This window comes from Danaus plexippus, assembly GCF_018135715.1.
Source record: "Danaus plexippus chromosome 3 unlocalized genomic scaffold, MEX_DaPlex mxdp_25, whole genome shotgun sequence".
Taxonomy (NCBI): Eukaryota; Metazoa; Arthropoda; class Insecta; order Lepidoptera; family Nymphalidae; genus Danaus; species Danaus plexippus.
The window spans coordinates 2,616,945-2,637,869 of record NW_026869844.1 but is presented as its reverse complement, the minus strand read 5'-3'; the positions used below and the strand labels follow the sequence as shown (position 1 = coordinate 2,637,869).

At 30.7% G+C, this 20,925-nt stretch overlaps 1 protein-coding gene across 1 annotated transcript in view; it reads left to right on the top strand.

Moving 5' to 3' along the window:
* The window catches only part of LOC116769849 (diacylglycerol kinase eta), an 82,617-nt gene that overhangs the window by 32,130 nt on the left and 29,562 nt on the right, over positions 1–20,925 (top strand). Inside the window, exon 3 of the mRNA XM_061526728.1 lies at positions 19,376–19,456. Coding sequence (XP_061382712.1) covers positions 19,376–19,456 — 81 coding nt within the window. The remainder of the gene's footprint in view (positions 1–19,375; positions 19,457–20,925) is intronic.

Sequence of the window (20,925 nt, the reverse complement as noted above, 5' to 3'; positions counted from 1 at the left end):
CGAGATAAACAGGAACGTATTTTATATGACACACCTATATATTCCTTTCAGCATATATTTTATAAAACGTTATTTAACACTTAGTAATATTACTCTCAACTTTTTAGTATCGAAGTAACTTTTTTTATAGCTTCTAGTTCAATATAAACGAATAACTTTGTTGACTGTAGTAGTTGTATGTTTTTTTTTTTTATTATTTACGGAACGGATTTAGTGACATTTTAAAATGATAGCTCTTTTATTTCAGAGTAACAAGTTTGTTGAAAAAAAGAGAAATAAAATATATTTGTTTGATAAAAGCGCGGAAAGCGTGGAAGTTGAATTTCATTTTAATCTTAAATCATTTACATTTAAATATTAAAAAAATGTCTAGCATCTCTCGGAGGGCTTCAGTGTCCTCACAAAAATGAGAGTGTCTTAAATTCCACTCTCGGCTTGGGTCGCTGAACTCGCATTGTGAGATTCGTGTTATTTGGTCACGAATCATTCTTTGTTGGAACTTCGATATTGATCTCAATATAAGCTTTTATATATGATGAAATAAACATCCGGAAGATACGAGTTTAGAACATTGTATCAGTGAAATATATAAATACTTTGGATGTGAATCGTTAATGTATTCACGTATTGATGTGTATTTTGTTTTAAAATATAATATGTATTTTGTATTTTATCTCATTAAAGTAATATTAATAATAATAATAATAGGTCTACCATTTATTCAGCTAGATTTATGTATATATTTTTTTTCCATTCAAGTTTTCTGTTCCGTGTAGAGCGCGAGTATACATTTTGCAGTTGACGTTTAAAGTTACATGCAACATGCATCTCGCAAACCTGTGTTCCGTTACCCGGTCTGTATCTAGACTGACCCAGTTGGAATGACATCCGGGGAACTTAAATCAAAACTATTTTCAGTATGTCATATATAATTTGATTAAAGTCGCTTTCAAAGTCCACTCTGTCTTGCATTTTGAGCTCAAACGAGACGGGCGAAATTAAAATATTATTTAATATATTCGCGTATCACAAGGTACGTACGTTCTTTAGAACGTGTCACATCGTGTCGCGTTAAGGGGCTTTGGTTGTCTTATCTATAATTTAAAATGTAACATACGAAATTAGGGCGAAATGTATAAATTTCGTCCTAATTACATACATTGTTATCTCTAAATCCTGACGCAATATTATAAGACCTTAATAAAACCATCTTAGTTAATATATTGTCACTGTATTGGGCGGGGACAATGTTTGCCTCAGATATTTCATCTCACCTATACAGCCTTGAGGAAGACGCTTCAAATTGATCGTAAATTGTTTTACGAGCTAGCTTTATGTGCGTTTATGTGGTCTGTGATGACCTCACAGAGAAGCACGGACTCAACCTTCGATTGATACATAAACGAATTAGAGAGACATGACCGAGATATACTTTTTCTACTTTAGGGACTAAGATTTACGTATGAAAAAAATTGCTTTCTAGGAACAGATTTTGTATGATCTGTTAAATGGTCGGTTTTATTATTCATTGAGGTTATTAGAGGCTCAAAAAGGTACCGTAAGTTTAAATGAAACTAATATTTTTCGGATAAACTACGCGTGATATATTTTTGTAAAAAACGAGATGTGATGTCGAGATGTCGTCCGCCCGTGATCGCGGTTGCTGAAAAGTAACCGAAACGTTGGGAGTATTTCGTTTTTGAGATACCGTATTATTACCATTATGACATACCGTAAGTGTAAGTAAAGAAACGCAAGCATAAAAAATTATGCAACATAGCAGTAAATTAGATTTTACTTGTATATATGTTTAATGGTACAGCTTGAATTTTTATTCTTAAATTGTTACAATTTAACACAACGTAATCATTTTGTCGTCTTTGTCATAAACTGAATATGAAACTGGAGTTAGAATGATAGAATATGCGAAAAGTATCTTAAAATTACCATATTTTTTAATATATATATATATATATATTTCCAAACCGCATTTATTAAATATCCATACTAATGAAAACTTAAACGGTACTAAACACTCTCTCCTTATAGATGACGTAGTGAAAAATTTTTCATACAATTCTCTAAGTAATCGATTGTATACTTATTTATTCTTTATATTGCTTATATTTCTGTCTTCTGTAACGTAAATAAAATATCATCAATTCCATCAATTATCAAAAATGTATCTCCACTTTCTCATTTCTATAGTACTAAATGTATGAGCTCACTTACAGGTTAAGTTAAGTCACATAAATTATATTATTTTTATAATCTATATACTCAGAATGAACTAAGATTTTAAAACTTTGAACGACCATGTATTAAAAGACCCAATATCTAAGTTGGAGAATTTTACAATTAAGATTTCGGTTACATATGAGAAGTTCTTGAATATTTTTAAAGATTTGTTGAAAATTTTACCGCGTGTGTTATAACAATTATATAGTTTTAATTTCCTTTCTTTTAACTCCGTATAAAGTTGTTTGTTATACTTATTAAGAATCGATAAACGATAAGTAGTATTCAAATACCTCGTTGTGATATCACTTAACAAATAAATAAATACTAAAAAAAGAAAGGACTTTAGGAAAATACGTTATATTGATAGGGTCTAACTTAGTTTCGTAATAAACGATCTCTACAGAAATGTATTGCTAACGAAACATGCTAATTATTAGTCGAGAATTAACCTAATCTCAATTTCATTGCATTGCAAATTCAACAGGAAATCATATAGATAAATATAATACCAACAAAGAGGTACAAATCCTAATTATACAAACATTATATAATTTCTAAAATCGTCAATATCCGCAAACATAACATATAACAAACGAATATGTAACAACTTGTGACTACGAATTTCCTCTACCTTCTTATAAACGTAATATTCTCTCCGACTGCAAATAAACTTGTCAAGTACACTCGCTGTTGTTAGCTTCGAGCACGTGGTGTGGCATTTATTTAAACAAGATCTTATCATCCGTACCTATATTGGAAATATCTGAAGTTGCTCCATGAAATATTCGTCCGTATGTCGATGAATTAAGTAAATAAAAAATGACACTGAAGTTCAACATACTAATTTAAATGTTAACTTAAATTAAAAAAAAAAACTATGACAATGTTTCCGAGTGATTAAACTAATTGTAGGAGGTATTTGTTACGCTTTTCATGTTTAATTTACGTTTCATGGTTTCTGTTTATTATTGAATGTAAGCCTATCTGAATATCGCGAAGTAAATATATATATATTTATTGAAAATACATTTTCGACCTTCCAATTATTAATTTGAATGTACGAACTCACCAAATACTTGACTTGTACGAATTCACATCATAATGTCTGCGTGGAAGCCAGTTGGAATTCAGTAGAATAATTCATTTGTACTAATAACAAGGTACTCTGGCCGGACGTTGGTTTTAGACCCTCGTTAGACAACTAAGTAACTATTGTTTTAAAGAAATAGTTGATGTATATTTAAATAGTATCATATATTATGGATTAAGAATAATATTTCTTTTATTTTATATTTATTATACTCAAATGTTAAATATATATAATTTGATCGTAGCATTGTGTTTGAATATTTCGTTTCTTGTGTTTTCATAAAGGTTTTTAAGGTCGTAATAGTGAGGTGTGTTTGAGGAAAGACCTCTTCAACAGCTTTTAAATTTACAGTAACGTATTTCATCATTCGAATAATATTTTATATTAATCTCTGTTTCACTGTCCTTTGAGACGAGTTGGAAAAACGAAGTTCTAACAAGAAAATATTATAATAAATTATTACCAATTGATTATCATGGAATAAGAAAATTAAGTGGAAAATACGTCATCTTTTAGCCAAAATATTATACATGCGACCAGTCTCGCGGAGTCAACTTCAAAGCTGCATATAAATATAATCTGCCAAAATAAAATACTCATCAGCTTTGATAATACACAAGAATTATATTCGTATTCCGTGAAATCGTCTCGACACTGGTTCTAAAAGCGCTCCGTTTACTCTTCCCATTACTACTGTTTACACGATGTTAACCGATATCTCTCCTAGCTTTATGAGCGGTGCAATGAACTTTTATAAACTGTTCCACACTATACGATCACTCCACAATAATCTTTTATTAGAATGTAATATTTTTAGATAAAAACTATTTTAATGATATTGAATTTTGATACGCAGCAAATTTTTTTATTTGAATCGTATGAGTTGTTAGAGAATATTATATCGCTGAAATAACTTCTAATCAAACGTTTGTTTGTTCGATATTTAAATATTTTTTTTTAATATATAAATGTAATCTATGGTGTATGGCCAGTTATTGTTAATATAAAAGCAACGGTTCCGATAAAGCTTAGTTCAAATGAATGTTACGAAACAGTGATTTTGATGTTTACATTCAAATTGATAATGTTCTTTAAATAGAGGTTTCATTAAAAAGTCTAAATATAAAGTATTATTTTATTGTTGCTAGATAATAATTTAAATCTGCGGTATTTTTTTTTATCGCTTGATATTTGGCGCAGCTCTTTTTAACTTTATGGGCATATGTGAAGTGTTCTCGTATAGTCCAGCGAATTATATTTACAATACGCTAGACGGTCGTATAGTATATTATATCTTTATATAGAAAAGAAAGTCGTGTTAGTTGCACTAGTTATAACTCAAGAACGGCTGTACGGGTTTGGCTGGAAATTGGTTGAGAGAAAGCTTAGAACAAGGGAAAGAAAGATACTTTCCATCCGATTGAAAAAGAAAAAAAAATTGTTGATCAAATCCTAAATCTTCCTATCCACTGTCTTTAAGGAGGAATAGAGCTCGCCCAGTCAGCTATACATTTTGTCATTCTGAAACATACGCAGACGTAATCGCGGACAAAAACTAGTTATGTGTTTATTTAACATTAATATCTTAAATGTACCTATTCAGGCAACATTATATTTTTTTTATATACTAAGCATAAATATGACAGTTGTCTTATGATTTTATATATAAAACTCAAAAAATCTTTCATCTGCGAATATAATAGTCGCAGTAATTTTTCATTAAAAACAAAATTCCCTTAACAATAAATAAATTAAATTTTACCTTCGCCTATCTCAAATTCATTTACGTTACCTTAAATTAAGATAATTAAAAATTCTAAAGTAAGATAATTACCGGAACGGGGCGGGAATAAGATAAGTAAGATAATCATGAACAGAATTATGTAGTATCATCAATATTCACAGCGGGCTGAGCTTCAAACGGAGGCATTTAAGGGTGACGTCAGACGTGGCCCTCACAAAACATGTTCTTTGAATTCAGAGATTTAACACCTTAAGTATCGTTTATTTAAACTAAGCCTGGAGGAGCATTAACCCTCAAATAAGATTTCTTGCGCGCCTGTGTTAATTTATAGCAATTCATGAATTTAATTAATAATTATATCCATTAGTACATAATATATGTGATTTTTATCCATAAATAACACAATCGAGCAATATTTTCTAATAAAAAAAGTTAAATGACTAAAACTATGGGAGAAATAAAAGGCTTTTATTTTGTACTTTACTTGAAGTAACGATCCAACTTGTTGCTATCGAAAAAGGTTTTGATTCAGTCATTCAGGCTGCTAGCAGTGGACCGACCGGAAAATGGTGCTGTCGGTTACATGCAAGTGTTCTTGGTAACGTAATTTTGCGGGAAATGTGAGAACCTATGAAGACAAAATCGATGGTACAGGGAACTATGTACTGTGTTTAATTTATTTTTATATACTCGTATGTATGTATGTCCTCTTCCTTATTTCTCCTTTAACTGTTATGCGTAAACGAGCTCTACAACTGATGATACATGTATATTGTATATACATAGTTTACGTAATGGTTTAAGAAAAACGTATGAGTGTACGTAATTGTTGATTTTTTTTTTAATTTTCATATACTTTGATATGACTTTTTCAGTTTTCATAAGGTTCTCAATAACACTTCATCTCTATTTACCTTTCTGTTTACTATAAGTTATAACAGTCCTCTTACTTTCAACGTAACAAAATACAAGTTTAAGTTGTGATAGAAACTACTTTTCCTTTCCACGAGTCGTGGCTACTTGGTTCAGATGCTTATAATTTTCTCAGTTTTTTCTAAAGTCACACTGTGACAAAAAAAAACAAAATTAAATATTAATTTTTCTCAATACAATTCATTACTATATACAAAATTTGCTGAAACTATTTGCGTTGATAATTACAAACGTAGATTTATTAACTCAATACTAACACTCTCAGTTCGTGTCACAGTAATGTTTTTTTTTTTTGTATTCTTTCAGTTTTTATTACTTATCTTCTTGCAAGCATTTGATAATAGCTGTATTCCATAAAACTACACATATTTAGACTTGCAAAAGTTCAATTCAGATCAATAACAATATTGTCAATATATGATGACGTGATAGAATCAATGAATCCATTTAACAATCGAATAATAATAAAAAAATCTTGTTGAGTGTTTATTATTCCGATAGTTTACTTCTAAGACGCCATAAAAAGTGTTTATGGCGCACTAAAACACAGTCAAGTGCCGGTAATAACGTTTCCCCTCGACGTCGTGCGTCCGGCTACATATATTTATATCAAAACAAAATTAACACGAACCAAAAATGAATAAGATTTCAATGAAAGTAATATTTTTCGGATTATACAACGCGTATTTTATTATTTTAAAAATCTTCATACTCCCGACGTTTCGGCTACTTTGGAGCAACCGTGATCACGGTTGATACGTCAAGAGTATGTAGTTTTTTAAAACAATATAATATAATACGCGGCATATAATCCGAAACATATTAGTTTCATTTTAATGAATACTCGCGAAAGTCTTAGATCTAAATAAATATGATTTATATTACAAATGTATGCGTTTTGTTTATTGAATATTGAGTATTTATCATATAATAGTAAATAGAAGAGCAATTGAGGAAGGATAAAAGAGTTAAAATATGATAAAAGAAAGGATTTGAAAGCGTGGATGCACTTTTCACTCTCATTGGATTCTAAGTCTGATGTTGTATTGAGAAGTTAGTTAGTGAGTGAATGAGTAAGTATCTCATTGACTATCCGCATTCAGATTTCAACGGATTTCTATAAATCTAATAATTTTTCTCATAAATTTATCTCTAAAACAGGTATGAAACGTCGCTATAGTCGAAGTATTTTAATTCAATTGTTATACTCAGAGGATCTTAAAGTTATTGAGTCATAGAAACATTCCAGCGTCCATAATATCTTTATGATAGGGAAATAATGGATCTCAGTATTGACATGTACTAAAGGTGCCAACTATTGTCGTTCTGGGGTCGTTTATGGCCGTCGGGGTCGTAACGGAGTATTTTTAAGACGAGATCACATCCCAACCGATGCTCTACATGAATTCATAGAGCTGTATTAAAGTGTTACGTTTTATAACAACACGTCATACTTGAGTATTGTGTAACATGTTAATGTACCTACGTAAAATATAATTTCTAAATTCATTTATATTAATATCGTCAGTTGTCAAATTAATTTAAATTCATCTGACCGCTAGTTGGGGAAGCAATGAATTTAGTTAACTAGTTTCTGTTAAATGAAAATGTAAAAATCATAATTTTAAATTACACTTAATGAAGATCTTCAAAATTATCAATTTACTTATTATTTAATATATACTCTAAATATTTGTGGGATAACTCATACATCAAAGATGGCGAAATTAAATGCAATCGGAACTAGGTCTTGAACAATATTTTTTTAATAGTTATCTACCACCGGTAATACGTCAAGTTAGTTAGTTAGTAAGTATTTCCTTTGATCAATCATTAATTATTCGATCGCATGACATGAAACTCATGACATTTGTCGTAATCGATGTTTCGTTTACATATTTATTGAATATCGATTTTATTCCGCTCAAATTGCCTTCGACTTAAATGTCAAAGCGAAGTTTACTTTAATTTTATTTAATAATTGATAGTAATGTATTCATTTTATCCATTACGCATGTACTCATTTAAATGAAAGAGTGGCTACTTTCGATTCATCTTCGTGATCACGGTTGCTGTAAAGGAAGCGAAAAGTCGGGTTTTTGTAGACATAAAATAATTAAAAAAGCGTAGTATCCGAAAAAATTAGTTTCAGTAAAATTTATTATTTATCAATTATTTATACTAATAACGAAAATTAATTCGAAGAGTTATTACAAAATAGATGTTTATATACAAGCCGTTAATTATTAATATTATCCACGAACATTTAATCTTAAACAAAAAAAAAATATAAATAATTTGTTGATAAATTAATAATTATGTATATATTGAATTAATTTTATTCCTTATGTACATTTAATGTGCGGGGATATACTCGAGAGTACGATGATGAGTACAAAGGGAACGTTTATCCCCCACAATTCCGTATCACCGCAATCGCTTGTGAATTCCGTCTGTTGGAATTGTTTCAGCGGTTTGAAATACAGTCAAAGCTCCCGACACAATGTTTATTTTAATTTTTCGTATTAATTAGTCCTTTTTGTTTTTGTTTTCGATGGGAGATATTTCTAATTAAATGTTCACAATATCGTCCTAAGATTTTAAAATAATCCGAAGTTTTCAAAGAAAGATTTTTATTTTTATTTTTGTATTGTTAGATTGTCTTTATAAATCCATTAGTGGAATAAAAAATTAATGCCTGTTTTATTAAAGAAACTTTATAAGGAAGTGGTGCGTGTCAGGAACATTTAGTATGTTGTTTTTTTTATTAACAAATATATGAATTTTTATACAGCTATAACTATTTTAAGAGGAGAAACCTTGAACAAAACTATATCAAATATATTTTATCGTCTCAAGTAACTTTTGATTAATGTAGAAGACGACAGGTTAGAAAGTACCCATCGTAAACTCTACCGTGTATTTTATTTGAAATATGGTTTTAATCTAACTGGTATAGTTAAAATGAAACTCTTTTCGTAATATACATAAGGTATACTTTTATATAACCAATCATTGTTGTGATAAATACGTCACTATGGCAAAGTTACCGGTTTATTCTATACAAGCTATCGATAAATAATGTGAATAAATAAAGAGCAATAATTTATTCAAGAAGCTGTTGGAGCGTGGCTCTCGTACAGTTTAAACGGCTATCTACGGCGTAGCAAAAAGCTACAACGTAGCTACTAGCTACGACGTAACTCCGTTAAGTTTTAAACTTAAATTGTTTTTCTCGTGTAATAAATTTCATACATCAGAAACTATTCATAATTGTTGAAATATATAGTTTCTGTTCTTAACATGTTTTCAGAAAGAATAGTCTTTTAAATTTAATATCTTAAGAAATGTATTTTTTTGCCCTTTTAACTTGTTTAGCGAAATGTCTTAAAGATTTTGATTTATGAACGCTGAAACAATAATGAATATTAAAATAAATGGAAAAAAAACATACTGCTGTAGAAATATCCAGTTGGCGGAGTTCCAACGGTTTGTGCTTGTAGTAGCAATTTAAATATGGCCATTTTAATAAGTAAAAATATAATTTAGGCGCATTCCACTATGGTAAAAGTACTAATTGTGCTTATCTCAGAGTTTTTTAGCTGAAAAAATCCAATCTAATTTCAAGAACTTCGAATAGAACTACACATTTATATAGTGCAGAGCGGGGCCTAATATTTTGAATAACCATACTTAGGTTAGTAGTGACTAATAATTGTGAGAAGAGAAGAAAATGTTGTAATTAATAAAAAAAATTTTTGGTTAGCATGTTAATTGAAGTCCAGAGACAAAGATATGATCAAATTTGCACTCCTTGAATATAAATTTAGTTAAAGGTAATCAATCAGTATTGAATTATATGGTTAATACGAGAGTAGTACGGGTAACTGTCATCAAAAATATTGAAGTTACATTTTAAGTGCATATAGGTTTCTATATGTGTGTGTGTGTGAGGGGGGGTGTATGTGGGTGCTTGTGCGTGTGTGTGTGCGTGTGCATCTCACTTTTTAACTGAATATACCTATATGAACGCACACGTACAAGCACCCACACACGCGGCAACACGCATACGCATCCACACACACACAAATATGTCAATATAAGTCATCAATTTTATGACTAATCACCAACTTTAAATCAGATGACTGTCATCAATTTTATTTCTATTACCTTGAACAGTTGTTGTTTACTTTTGCTTTTAACTTAATTTATCTGTATTCAGAGCACTGTTATGTACCTACAATGTGCTATCAAAGTAAGCACTTTGATTCATTTATCCAAATATGTTAAGCGGATCTATTTTCGCTATTGCAAAATCAGTTCTGCTTGGGACCAAAATAAAGTATGTACATTAATAAGGACAGCATTATAATTTTCGCGAGTTTCAAAACTACATACTACATACATTTCGATTTCTTTGCAGCAACTGTGAAAAGGGGCAGACGAGATGAAAATGTCTGTCAGTTGGTCTTTTTCGGGATTAATCGTTATATATGTCTTAATACAATCTCTAAGCTGTAAAGTTTCTTCTATATCTGGTGGCTAGTTTTTGCATTGCATAGTTACATGGTTAAAACTTTCGCATTTATGACATCAGATGGCCTGCATTACTTAAGCCATTCCGTCAACATTTCTTTAAACTTGTGTATCCAGGTGTATTTATTGATAATTGTCTCGGGCAGATTTCGTCCGGTTTTAAGGCACCTAACGTATGCCAATAGCATGTTTTCTGATCTATTAAACGTTCACGAGATCAAAACCGCGGGCTAAAGACATTATATTTATAATCACGCCGAAGTCCTGAGCTCAAGTCAACAAACCTAACGATATAACCGAATTGGTCGTTCCTAAATCAACAACGAAATCTCTTTGGAACCAATATAAGTATAATTTGTCCAGCTTACGCTCTGGAGCGTTTGTTTGTTGAGGAACATGACCTTGACGGGGTCGCGCTTGCTGCCACGAGGGTTTGTGCAATTAAGTTACACACTATTAGAACTATTCATCAGCCTTGAGCACAGGAAAAAACGGTTCGATTTCTTCGTCCTTTTTACCATTGGCCGACCAGACGCACGTCGAGACTCCATCCTTCTGTGAATCTTCCTCGCATGTGTCGAAAGCCATACTTTTTACTTTATTATGCACACAGCAAAAGGATAGGGGCAATTGTTATTCAAAAATCTTGAAATATATACTACTTCCAGAGCTTATCTATGATATGATATCCTTTTTTTATTCAGACATCAGAATATAGAGTTTTCCCGTTACTGTTACGATTGCGGAAGCTTGTACTTCTGTGCGTTTGTTTCATTTGGATGTTAATTATATATAAATAGCCGTAGAATTAAAATTACACGGATAGATTCTCTTTGTACTAAGACTCGAAATAATGGACATAAACCTGGAATCATCTTCAAAAGCCCGTGAGCGAACACGAGGAAGAAGATAATTTTACTTAACAATAGACGCTCATGCATATTTTAGCACACCAATACTCACGAACGGGTTTGAAGTCATCATATTCCAAAAGCATCATTATAATTAAGCTCTATTTTAAAGTTTTAAAGCTTTCGAAGTATTACCCAAAAAAATTGACATAAAAACTTAGTTGTTGTGGTATAATAAATTTTAAGGGGCTTTTATGTGGGTAACATATTTACTAATTTTACAGTTAATTGAAAGTGTTTCAAATAATTGTGGTTTCAGCAACGTAATAAAGTTAAAAAGAAAAAATGTATAACGATCTTGTAATTAGAATAGAATTATATAAAATGTGTTTTGTCATTTACAGTTGTTACAAAATAAAAATAATTAAAATCTTTGTTATAAAGTTCACCGAGTTTGTCTTAGGAGCTCGTTATGTCGACCAGCCGTGACAAGTCGGTCGGTACTGACATCTGTAGAACTTTGTTAGGATGATTTCGGACAAGTTTTAAAATTAGGCACGGTTCTAAATAACGGAGCGACTTATTGTTAAGTTTTGGTTATCGTTATAATAATAATGGCACTGTCAATGTCATCTGGATTTTGAGGACGATGACTAATTGGAAATCAAATCTAACGGATAGCTCTACTTTTATTATCTTAACTTTAAAGGGAATCCTGATTTTTTTGGATCGAGAAGCGTCGTTTGAAATCACTTAACGTTATCTCTGAGTACACTGAGGTCTCGTCAACATAGCAGCGGAAACCTAACGAGCCGCCCCGGGTGAAATTTACCCAGTTTTATAGCTGCTTTTATAAGAGGAAGCGCAAAGTCAGCTTTGACTTCCGTTTAAGTCACGACTTTATCACTACACACATTATTTTATACCAATTTCTGTTAATTTTTTATACACTAGTATTTCTTGTTCTTTTATATTATTTTGTATAAAAAATATGTAAAAGAAATAAATTACAAGAACTTATAAAAAGTACAATGTATTGTTTTTTTTATTCTTAATTAGTATCAGAATAATATTATTCATTAATACACTGATGAGAATATAAACTGGAACAAGAAAAATTCTTTAGAGAAATAACGATGTAGTTTTCGCCCGTTCTTGTGCCATAGAACTCAGAGGCTACAATGCCAAGGTTACTATATAGTAGCCTTGTGACGACGTGCCTTGAATCTTGGCCGATATCTGTGTACTACTACCCTGATACGGACTCTTTTTATCTAAAAATGTTTTATAAACAACTCTCAATCGTACTATTTATGTTGTAGGCTTAGTTACTTTTCGTGTGACTATTTTTTAAGTTACTGTTGAGGTGTTCTTCTCAATCAACTTAACTGTTTTTTTTATGTTCTAAATATCGTCAAATTTAAAATTTGCGAGAAACTACCAATTCTTATTTAAGTACTCGTCTACTTTTGATATAATTATTTAAAATATTACGGTGATCCAGAGAGCAGATCTGATTCTTTCACAGTGATACATCAATGAGGACTTGCATTGAATATGTTGAGTCAAAAATTTAATAAAGTGACATAATAGAATGATATCTTTGTATTCCGTTGAATAAAAAGAATGCTTTTATTTGTCCGCACCATAATCTTGAACCAACTCATTCGCTTCGCTGCTTTATTCAGACTTTGCCGGGGGTGCGCTCTTCTCAGGTAACTATTACTTGTGAAGGACTAAGTTCTATACAGTTTTTACTTTCATGATATTTTCCTCAGACAAACAAACTAGCTAGAAGCTGGTTTTGTATTGATAAAGTGCTTATGAACAGTCAGTTTATTGACTGTATGCTTAACGTACAATGTAAGTTCTATCTCACTCACTCTTTTTCTCTCTGTCTATCAATCTTTCTCCCTCACACTGATACAATCACAAACAATTTTTCTAACCATTACTCTCCTCTCATCCTTAATTTAACGTCTTCTTGTTATCTTTATTAAAAAAAAAACTCCAGATGTCCAAAATTAATGTCGAATCTGACTTTAGAAGTAGTATTTCCCAGTCCGTTAAAAGAAATGCACCAGAAATTGATTTACCATCGGACAAAATCTGATAGCTAAGTTAATAATCAAATAAAAGATTCAAAATAATTTATTTGTAAACGTTTAGTTTAACAGATAATAGGAGTTGTATAAATACATACAGGCTTGACTGGTTAATGTTATGCCTTCACCCTGAGAGGAACATCCCCATACGTTCTCATTACACACCCGACGGTTATAAACGACGCATTACGCTTTCTGAATCTATTTCTATAAACATGAGTAAATTTCACAATAACTGTGTTAATTTTCCATTTAACCTATGAAATTATTAAAATACACTCCGTAAAAATGTAACGGCCCAAGAAAAGTGTGTTCACAGTTTTTTTTTTTACTAATTAAAAGAATACATTTTACAAATCAAATATTTGTGTGCCGAAAAAACAAAAGTTTAAATGTATTTAAGGAGGATATAACGCACTTACTGAATAAGAGTTGATTTTAAGTTAGCTTTGTAATTTCTTAGAATATCTACTTTTAAGACAGAGACAGTGAACACAAGAAGTCCATTATAACTTTATATCACAATCTAACTTATTCTTTACGATTTTTGTTTGACCTTTTTCAACATTATAAAATAATATTAAACAGAGGTTTAGCAGTGGAGGTATGTTATTTTATTTAATTATTATTATAAAACACAAAGCTTTTTTTTAATATATTCATTTATTTCTCACCTAAAATCAAAATTTTACCTCATCTATAAAATAGTAGTTGTATTTCATGTCAAGGAACCAGTTATAGGTAACATAAAGTCTTGTCTCTCGATCATATTTACCTTTATATTTATATATACACAGATATTTCATCTATACAAAATTCAAATATTTAATTTAATTAATTATCAAACTTTTAAATAAAACTAATATTTTCGAGTTACTTCCCGTTGTTTTTTATGAATTCTCATCTCGCCTGCCCGTAATCACGGTTGCTGCAGAGGAACCGACATGTCGGGTATGTATATCAAAATAATAAAAAAATAAGATACGCTTAGTAATCCTAAAATATTAGTTTTATTTAAATGAAGTCTCTCGAAAATCTCAGATCTCATTATCAAACTTTGTTAGTCATGTTACTATAAGAAACATCCCTATTATAGTGTTTATAAATTATTTATCAATATCATAAATGGATATTCCTTTTGAATCTTAATATTATTAACAATGACGTCACATCTATTGTCTGGATGTTTAAGTTCGGTTTGTGGTAATATTTTACTAAACTAATTCAATGGGTCAAATCGATGTTAAGTTCCTTAACAACGTTGGAACAACTATTAAGGTTTGAGGGCTTGTCTCGTAATTTAATGATTCCGTTTAAACTCAAACGGCCCCTTCAAATCATATCAGAGATCTCTTAATTATGTGTGATTGATATTAATGAAAGGCATCCGTGCTAGCTGATATACATACATATATAATAGAAATCTGTATATTTGATTATTCATCAAACAAAACTTACTCGAACGTAAAATGATCAATTAGGAACAATATAACCCGGGATTGACACTCGCGTACGAGTCGTCAGAGGAGGCACGAACCGAGGCACAAGGTGACAGTTTAAATAGTCGCTCGAGAATGTAAATAACCGTTCTTATTACGAATATTATGTATTATGTGATACAAAAAGGAATTAATACAGAAAAAGCATTTAAAAAACACTAAATATATCGAAACAAATATTATCATAAAAATTTCTCTTGAATTTCCAATAGTAAAACCAACTTCTAGAACTGAAATCAGTCGTTGAATAAAATAAGAAGTGAAGCGGACGGGCTGGCTCATGTATAATTCACGTATCGGTGACGTTATATACTATTTAAATATAATAACTCTTAAGTCTTACAACATAAGCTTCATTTTACATCGCTACACACACAAGACGTATGTTCTCATACACTCAGGTGAGTCGGTAAGTTATGACGTATTATTATTTGATATCGTTCGGTGCGGTCTGTTTTTATTTCTCTGAAACGCAATATACTCACGACATGCCAAAATTACTTGTATGTTAATATTATATCGAGTAAACGAATTACAAACTGAAAGTAACCTGACTGAATGTATCCAAAAAAAGATGCTCTTAAAATTATTGGCTCACAAAGTGTACGTTATAACCGGGAACCGTCTCACTTGTAACGATTGTAACCGACGTCACACTCCTTGGATATGAAAATTTAAAAGGGAATGCATACCATAGAGGTGGATACTATGAAGCAAATAAAAACGAGGTTCTCACATCTGCGATTTATAGAGAGTACTTTTTAATTCTATTCAGGAACGTTCAAAGTTAATTAATAAATATTATAATTCTTTAAATTAAACTCTAAAGTTATGGAATTTAAGGAAAATCTATGCTCTAGATTTAATAGATATATTATTGTAAAGTAAACTATTATGAAAGAATAAAATAGGAGCTTTTATGTTTCATAAATATTATAAAAATGATCCGCGGGGATATGTGAGATGTAAGACAAATTTGATGCGATGAAGCTCTCGCTTCGATGAGATACTTTAAGGAGGCGACTAGATGTTACTGACATATAGATGTGTAATAATGTTGAAGTAAAGCGTAAATATACATATATATAAGCTTTTGCCCGTGACTTTGTCGGTATGAACATCAGAGTTGCGCTCAGAGAAAATGTACTCATATAAAGTGTGTTATAACAATGCACGTAGTAACTTATTTATCTTTTCATTTAAACAATTTACATACCGACTGCAGTGCCATCTGTGAATTGATTTTTAAATCGTAGCCATTTGGGGCGCCTCCGAAATGGACAGAAAAAAGCAGATTAATCGATCTGACCCTTTAGGAGGATTTTAGTGACATACACGTGTACAGTAGAATTATATACATGTGTATGTACATACATACATAAAAATATTGTGAAACAGATACTTTCTTTGAGTAGTTACTTAGAAATTGTTTTTACAGTTCGAGTATAAACCTTTGGTGCCGTCAAGTTCAATTCAATAGCACTGAAAGTTCAAAACAATGTCTGCTGCTCGATATTCTGTCAGAACTACGCCACAAAACTGTTGGTATGGCTTTAGGATTAACTGACCACTGTCCGGTACACCATATGGCAATACACGTCAGATACTATAGGCTTCCTACTGACGAGGTACGTAGACATTTGGTGAGTGGCCAAATATGAAGCGACACATTAAACGTTACCTTTTTCAAAGTCATTTTATTTTTAAATTAATTTGTATGAAGGTAGTCGGAATATCTGGATAAAATTAATATGAAATGTCATAGAATTCACAGTCAAATCACCTTTCCTTTTGTTTTTAGCAAATAAAATTGTTGGATTATTTATCTTTTACACATTATTAATAATACGTCCAGTTGTCGTAGCAGCTCTACGACTGCCTCTACGACTTCTGCTACGACTAGATCTACGATAATTTTGTTGCCTTTTGTTTTTAGTGGTTAGGCTTGAAAATTAATCTGATATCACTAGTAGAAAACAAAACTGTGAGACATTTTTTATTAGTACTGCAATTTTTTTCTCCTTATCATTACAATGTGTTTGGATATATTTTTTAAGAAAAGTGTGATCGAAAGTAGGTCATTGCTTGAAAGTGACAGGACATTTGATATATACATACTTAATTATGAACATATAACGTAAGTAATTACTTGTAATTTTTGTTTGTCCCCGTAATATTAACCTTTTAATATATTCATTATTTGTCAGGAACAGGGATCTTCATATACAAATGTACATACTCGTACTCGTATATTTCTCTTTAAAAAAATTTAAATAATCATGTAATTCTCTTTAGAAAAATTGAAATGAATAAATAAAATATATGTGATTCAAAGACAAAAATAACATTCCTGTCTGTCTATGTGAGTCTTAAGACAGACTTAAGGTGATCGTTTAATAGTTCCTTGCATTTTCTTTTCATTGCATTTCATATTTCTGTCAAATGTTTGTCTTATTATCTTAAAGTCAAACTGATACTTGTCTTAACGCCTTTTGTACAATGCAACCATGAAGTCTCAAAGTTAATTGTTCGCTGTTTTTTCGTGATATAATAGACAAATAATAAAAAAAATCATACGTGCATTAAAAACGGAAGATGTTTATCGTTCATAGCATAAAAGCTTGAATAATAAAGAGCTTGTGATTGTTTGAAAACACTTTTCTTAATTATATTGTACACAAAAATATTAGAAAGTGAATAACATTATAGGACGATTAATTTCCCTTGAAGTTCAAGAAGTTTTTAAATTGTTTTCCACGGACCTACAGTCAATGCAGCGGAACAATTCCTTTGAGCAACAAGACTTCCGAAACAAAACTCTTTGTATAATTATCTTGAACAAACTCTTATCTCTTTTCAACCGGACGAATGAAGTTACCTCAAGAACGAAGAATAAAATATTATTATTTTAATTTTTAATTTCATAATAGAGGAAACGTTTTGGGACAATCAGAAAATATTTTTGGTACGATTTTTTACCAAAAACATTGAATACTTTTACACGAATTTTATTTCGAGCAGTACAGATGGAGCTTCTGTTGTTATTGCCTCGTATTGGGTTATTAGAAATCTGTTTGTTAGAATACAATTTATACATTCCAAAAACTGCTCAGCTTCCCGACGCTGATATTTGTCCAAAAGATGAATTAAAAAAAATGACAAGTTATTGAATTGGTTTATATTTACATATATGTAGAATTTCAAGATTCAGTCTCGTAATGAAAAATCCCGCTGTCATCTTACATGTTAGCCTTTGATGTATAAATATCAATGTTCGCGAATTAGAAATAATAATAGGTTGAGAGGAAAGTTTTAAAATACTTAAACATTTCGGTCGCTGTCAGAAATATCCTAAAAATATACACGGACTGTGGGAGATTGTGGTCAGAGTTAATAGTGTTTTCCCTCGTCAAACAGAATCGACAAAAGTTATTCGATACAAACATTTTAACAACAAAAAGGACAAACTTTTGTTTCCACTAGAACTTAGACGCTGTATGAGACCATACGTTCTGAACTTGCCTATTCGACATTTCAACAAAATTACAATAATATTTTTACTATTTACGTTTTATAATATTTATTCGACAATTATAGAACTTTTTTATTAAGAGGAGATAAAAAATACTAAATTTTTCTATTTATTACCACCGTTGCGAATATAGATTTGAAACCCAGGATTTCAAACATAGGGTGGAAGAGCAAAGTAAGAATATTGGTTTTTATGATAAAGCAACGTTGTTTGTAAAAATATATTATAATATTATAACATTTTTATCTTAATTTTATATCAAAATGCTGTAAAGAACGTTTAACTGCTTCAATAAGTCTTAATCGAACCGATAGGTTAGGATTCAAAATTGTTTGTCTTTATATTAAAGAGCAACGGAATGTTGATTGTAAAAAAATACAATATATTTATTTGGTGACTAATTATTATAAATCATAAGGCTTTTTATAAAATTATCACGAGGACGTAAAAATTTTATTAATAAATTATAGCTAACTGAGTTTTCCCGTTGGCTGTAAATAAATTACCTCGTATTATGAAACGATCCGTCTTTCTTACGTTAATACTTTTTTTACGGTGTTTCTTACTTTTTCCCGCGCTGATTAGTTATGTAAAAATATCTTTCATAATGATTAAAATGGTACTATGTTTTCCTCAAAAAAAAGATTAATTAGAATGTTCCATTAGTTATACTTGTGTTTGAATTTATTGTATTCGTTCATATTGTTAAAAGCAATGTTTTTGTGTATATTACTAGTACTTCAAGGGGTTATCGCTTGGAAATTTCACATGTAATATTTGAATATAAACTTATTTACGATTCCTAGTATCCTTATGTATTAATATTTGTATAACGTTGTTACAGAGTCAACTTTGGGACGAGTTCGAACTAGAAGACGCGACGTATGCGGAGTGTAGCACAAACAACGCGCAGAACAGCTTCCAGGTCAGTTGATAAACTAACATTAAATACCATAAATAAATGGACACATTTATTTGTAGACAAAGAAAACTTAAGTCAGTTAAAAATATATTCTTTAATATGATTCTTCGTTGATGTAGAACAATGATAAAAAGTTTTTTTTTTATGGCAACAATACAGCAATTTTTATTCTTATTTGGAAAATTTCCAGAAGTTTTGTAAATTGGTCTATTCATAGATTTTTGAGTGCTCTCACTAAATCACAACTAGGCCACCTCGTTCCATCTTCGCAGCTTCCATCTTGGACAGATGATGCGCTATTGCAGTTTTCAACAATGTCTCCCCTTCACTTATTTGACCGTTTGGACTTTAATAATAAGAATTCTCTAGAAATTAGTTAAACGAAATTTATAAATGCTTATGTTCTACATATTGATTGCCAATCTAGCATCAACCAAGAGATTTAATCGATCAAGTTTATCAGAACAAAGGTAAAAAACAAGATACTCAGATAATTGAATACTGAAATCAAACTACTGTAATTTTCAAGGCATGTTTAAAAATGCATCATGCTCTGCAAGGTGTTGTGAACGTGAGGTTTTAGGTGAAGACCGCTTCACGGAGCACGAACAATAAATGTATTGATTGAAAACAAGTTTATTGGTTATTGGTAAAATATCTTTTTATATTTACATCGTAATATTTGACGGGAGGTTTTGTCGAATATCCGTTAAGACAACAAGACTGCAATCGTATAGAGCACGTTATATCTATACACAAAACAATTAATATAAAGTTTTATATTATTGTAACAAAATAACCCCTGGAATTAATTATATTTCGTCAAGTGAACTACTGAAAAACATTTTAATAACTCAATTCAAAATAACGAAGGCATGATCTCAAAACTACTCACTACTTTAAAAGGAAACTAATATATTTCGGATATATTACGCGCATTTTATTATTTTAAAACTACATAATCCCGACGTTTCGATTACTTTTCAGCAACCGTGATTGAACCGTAACCGTAACCGTAAAGTCCGCGTAGTATATCCAAAATATATTAGTTTCCTTTAAATGTATAAAACTCCCGAAATTCTTAGATCTCACTACTCACCACTGTTTAATTAATGATTACAATTTAGTTTTTAAATTTTCAAACAGTGTTAGCACGTGCATAGTGAAATGAGACATAATTATAGGTCGCCCCTAAGCCGTAAATAGGTGAAAGCCAGTTTGAATGCTGTTTCACAGTTATATAAATAAAACACTTAACCCTTGTGCGCAATCCGTTGAAAGAATATAAAGCTTACTATGTAGTTAGCAGCGCATTAACAGGTTTATGTAAAGCATCACATACATAAAAAATATACATCAGACGCTTGAACCTGTAAGTTTAAAATAAAACGCGAAACTCTTTCTTTGTCGCTTCGTAAGTTCTCAATAGGGAAATTAACGAAATTTCAGGCAAACGTATAAAAACTCTGTGG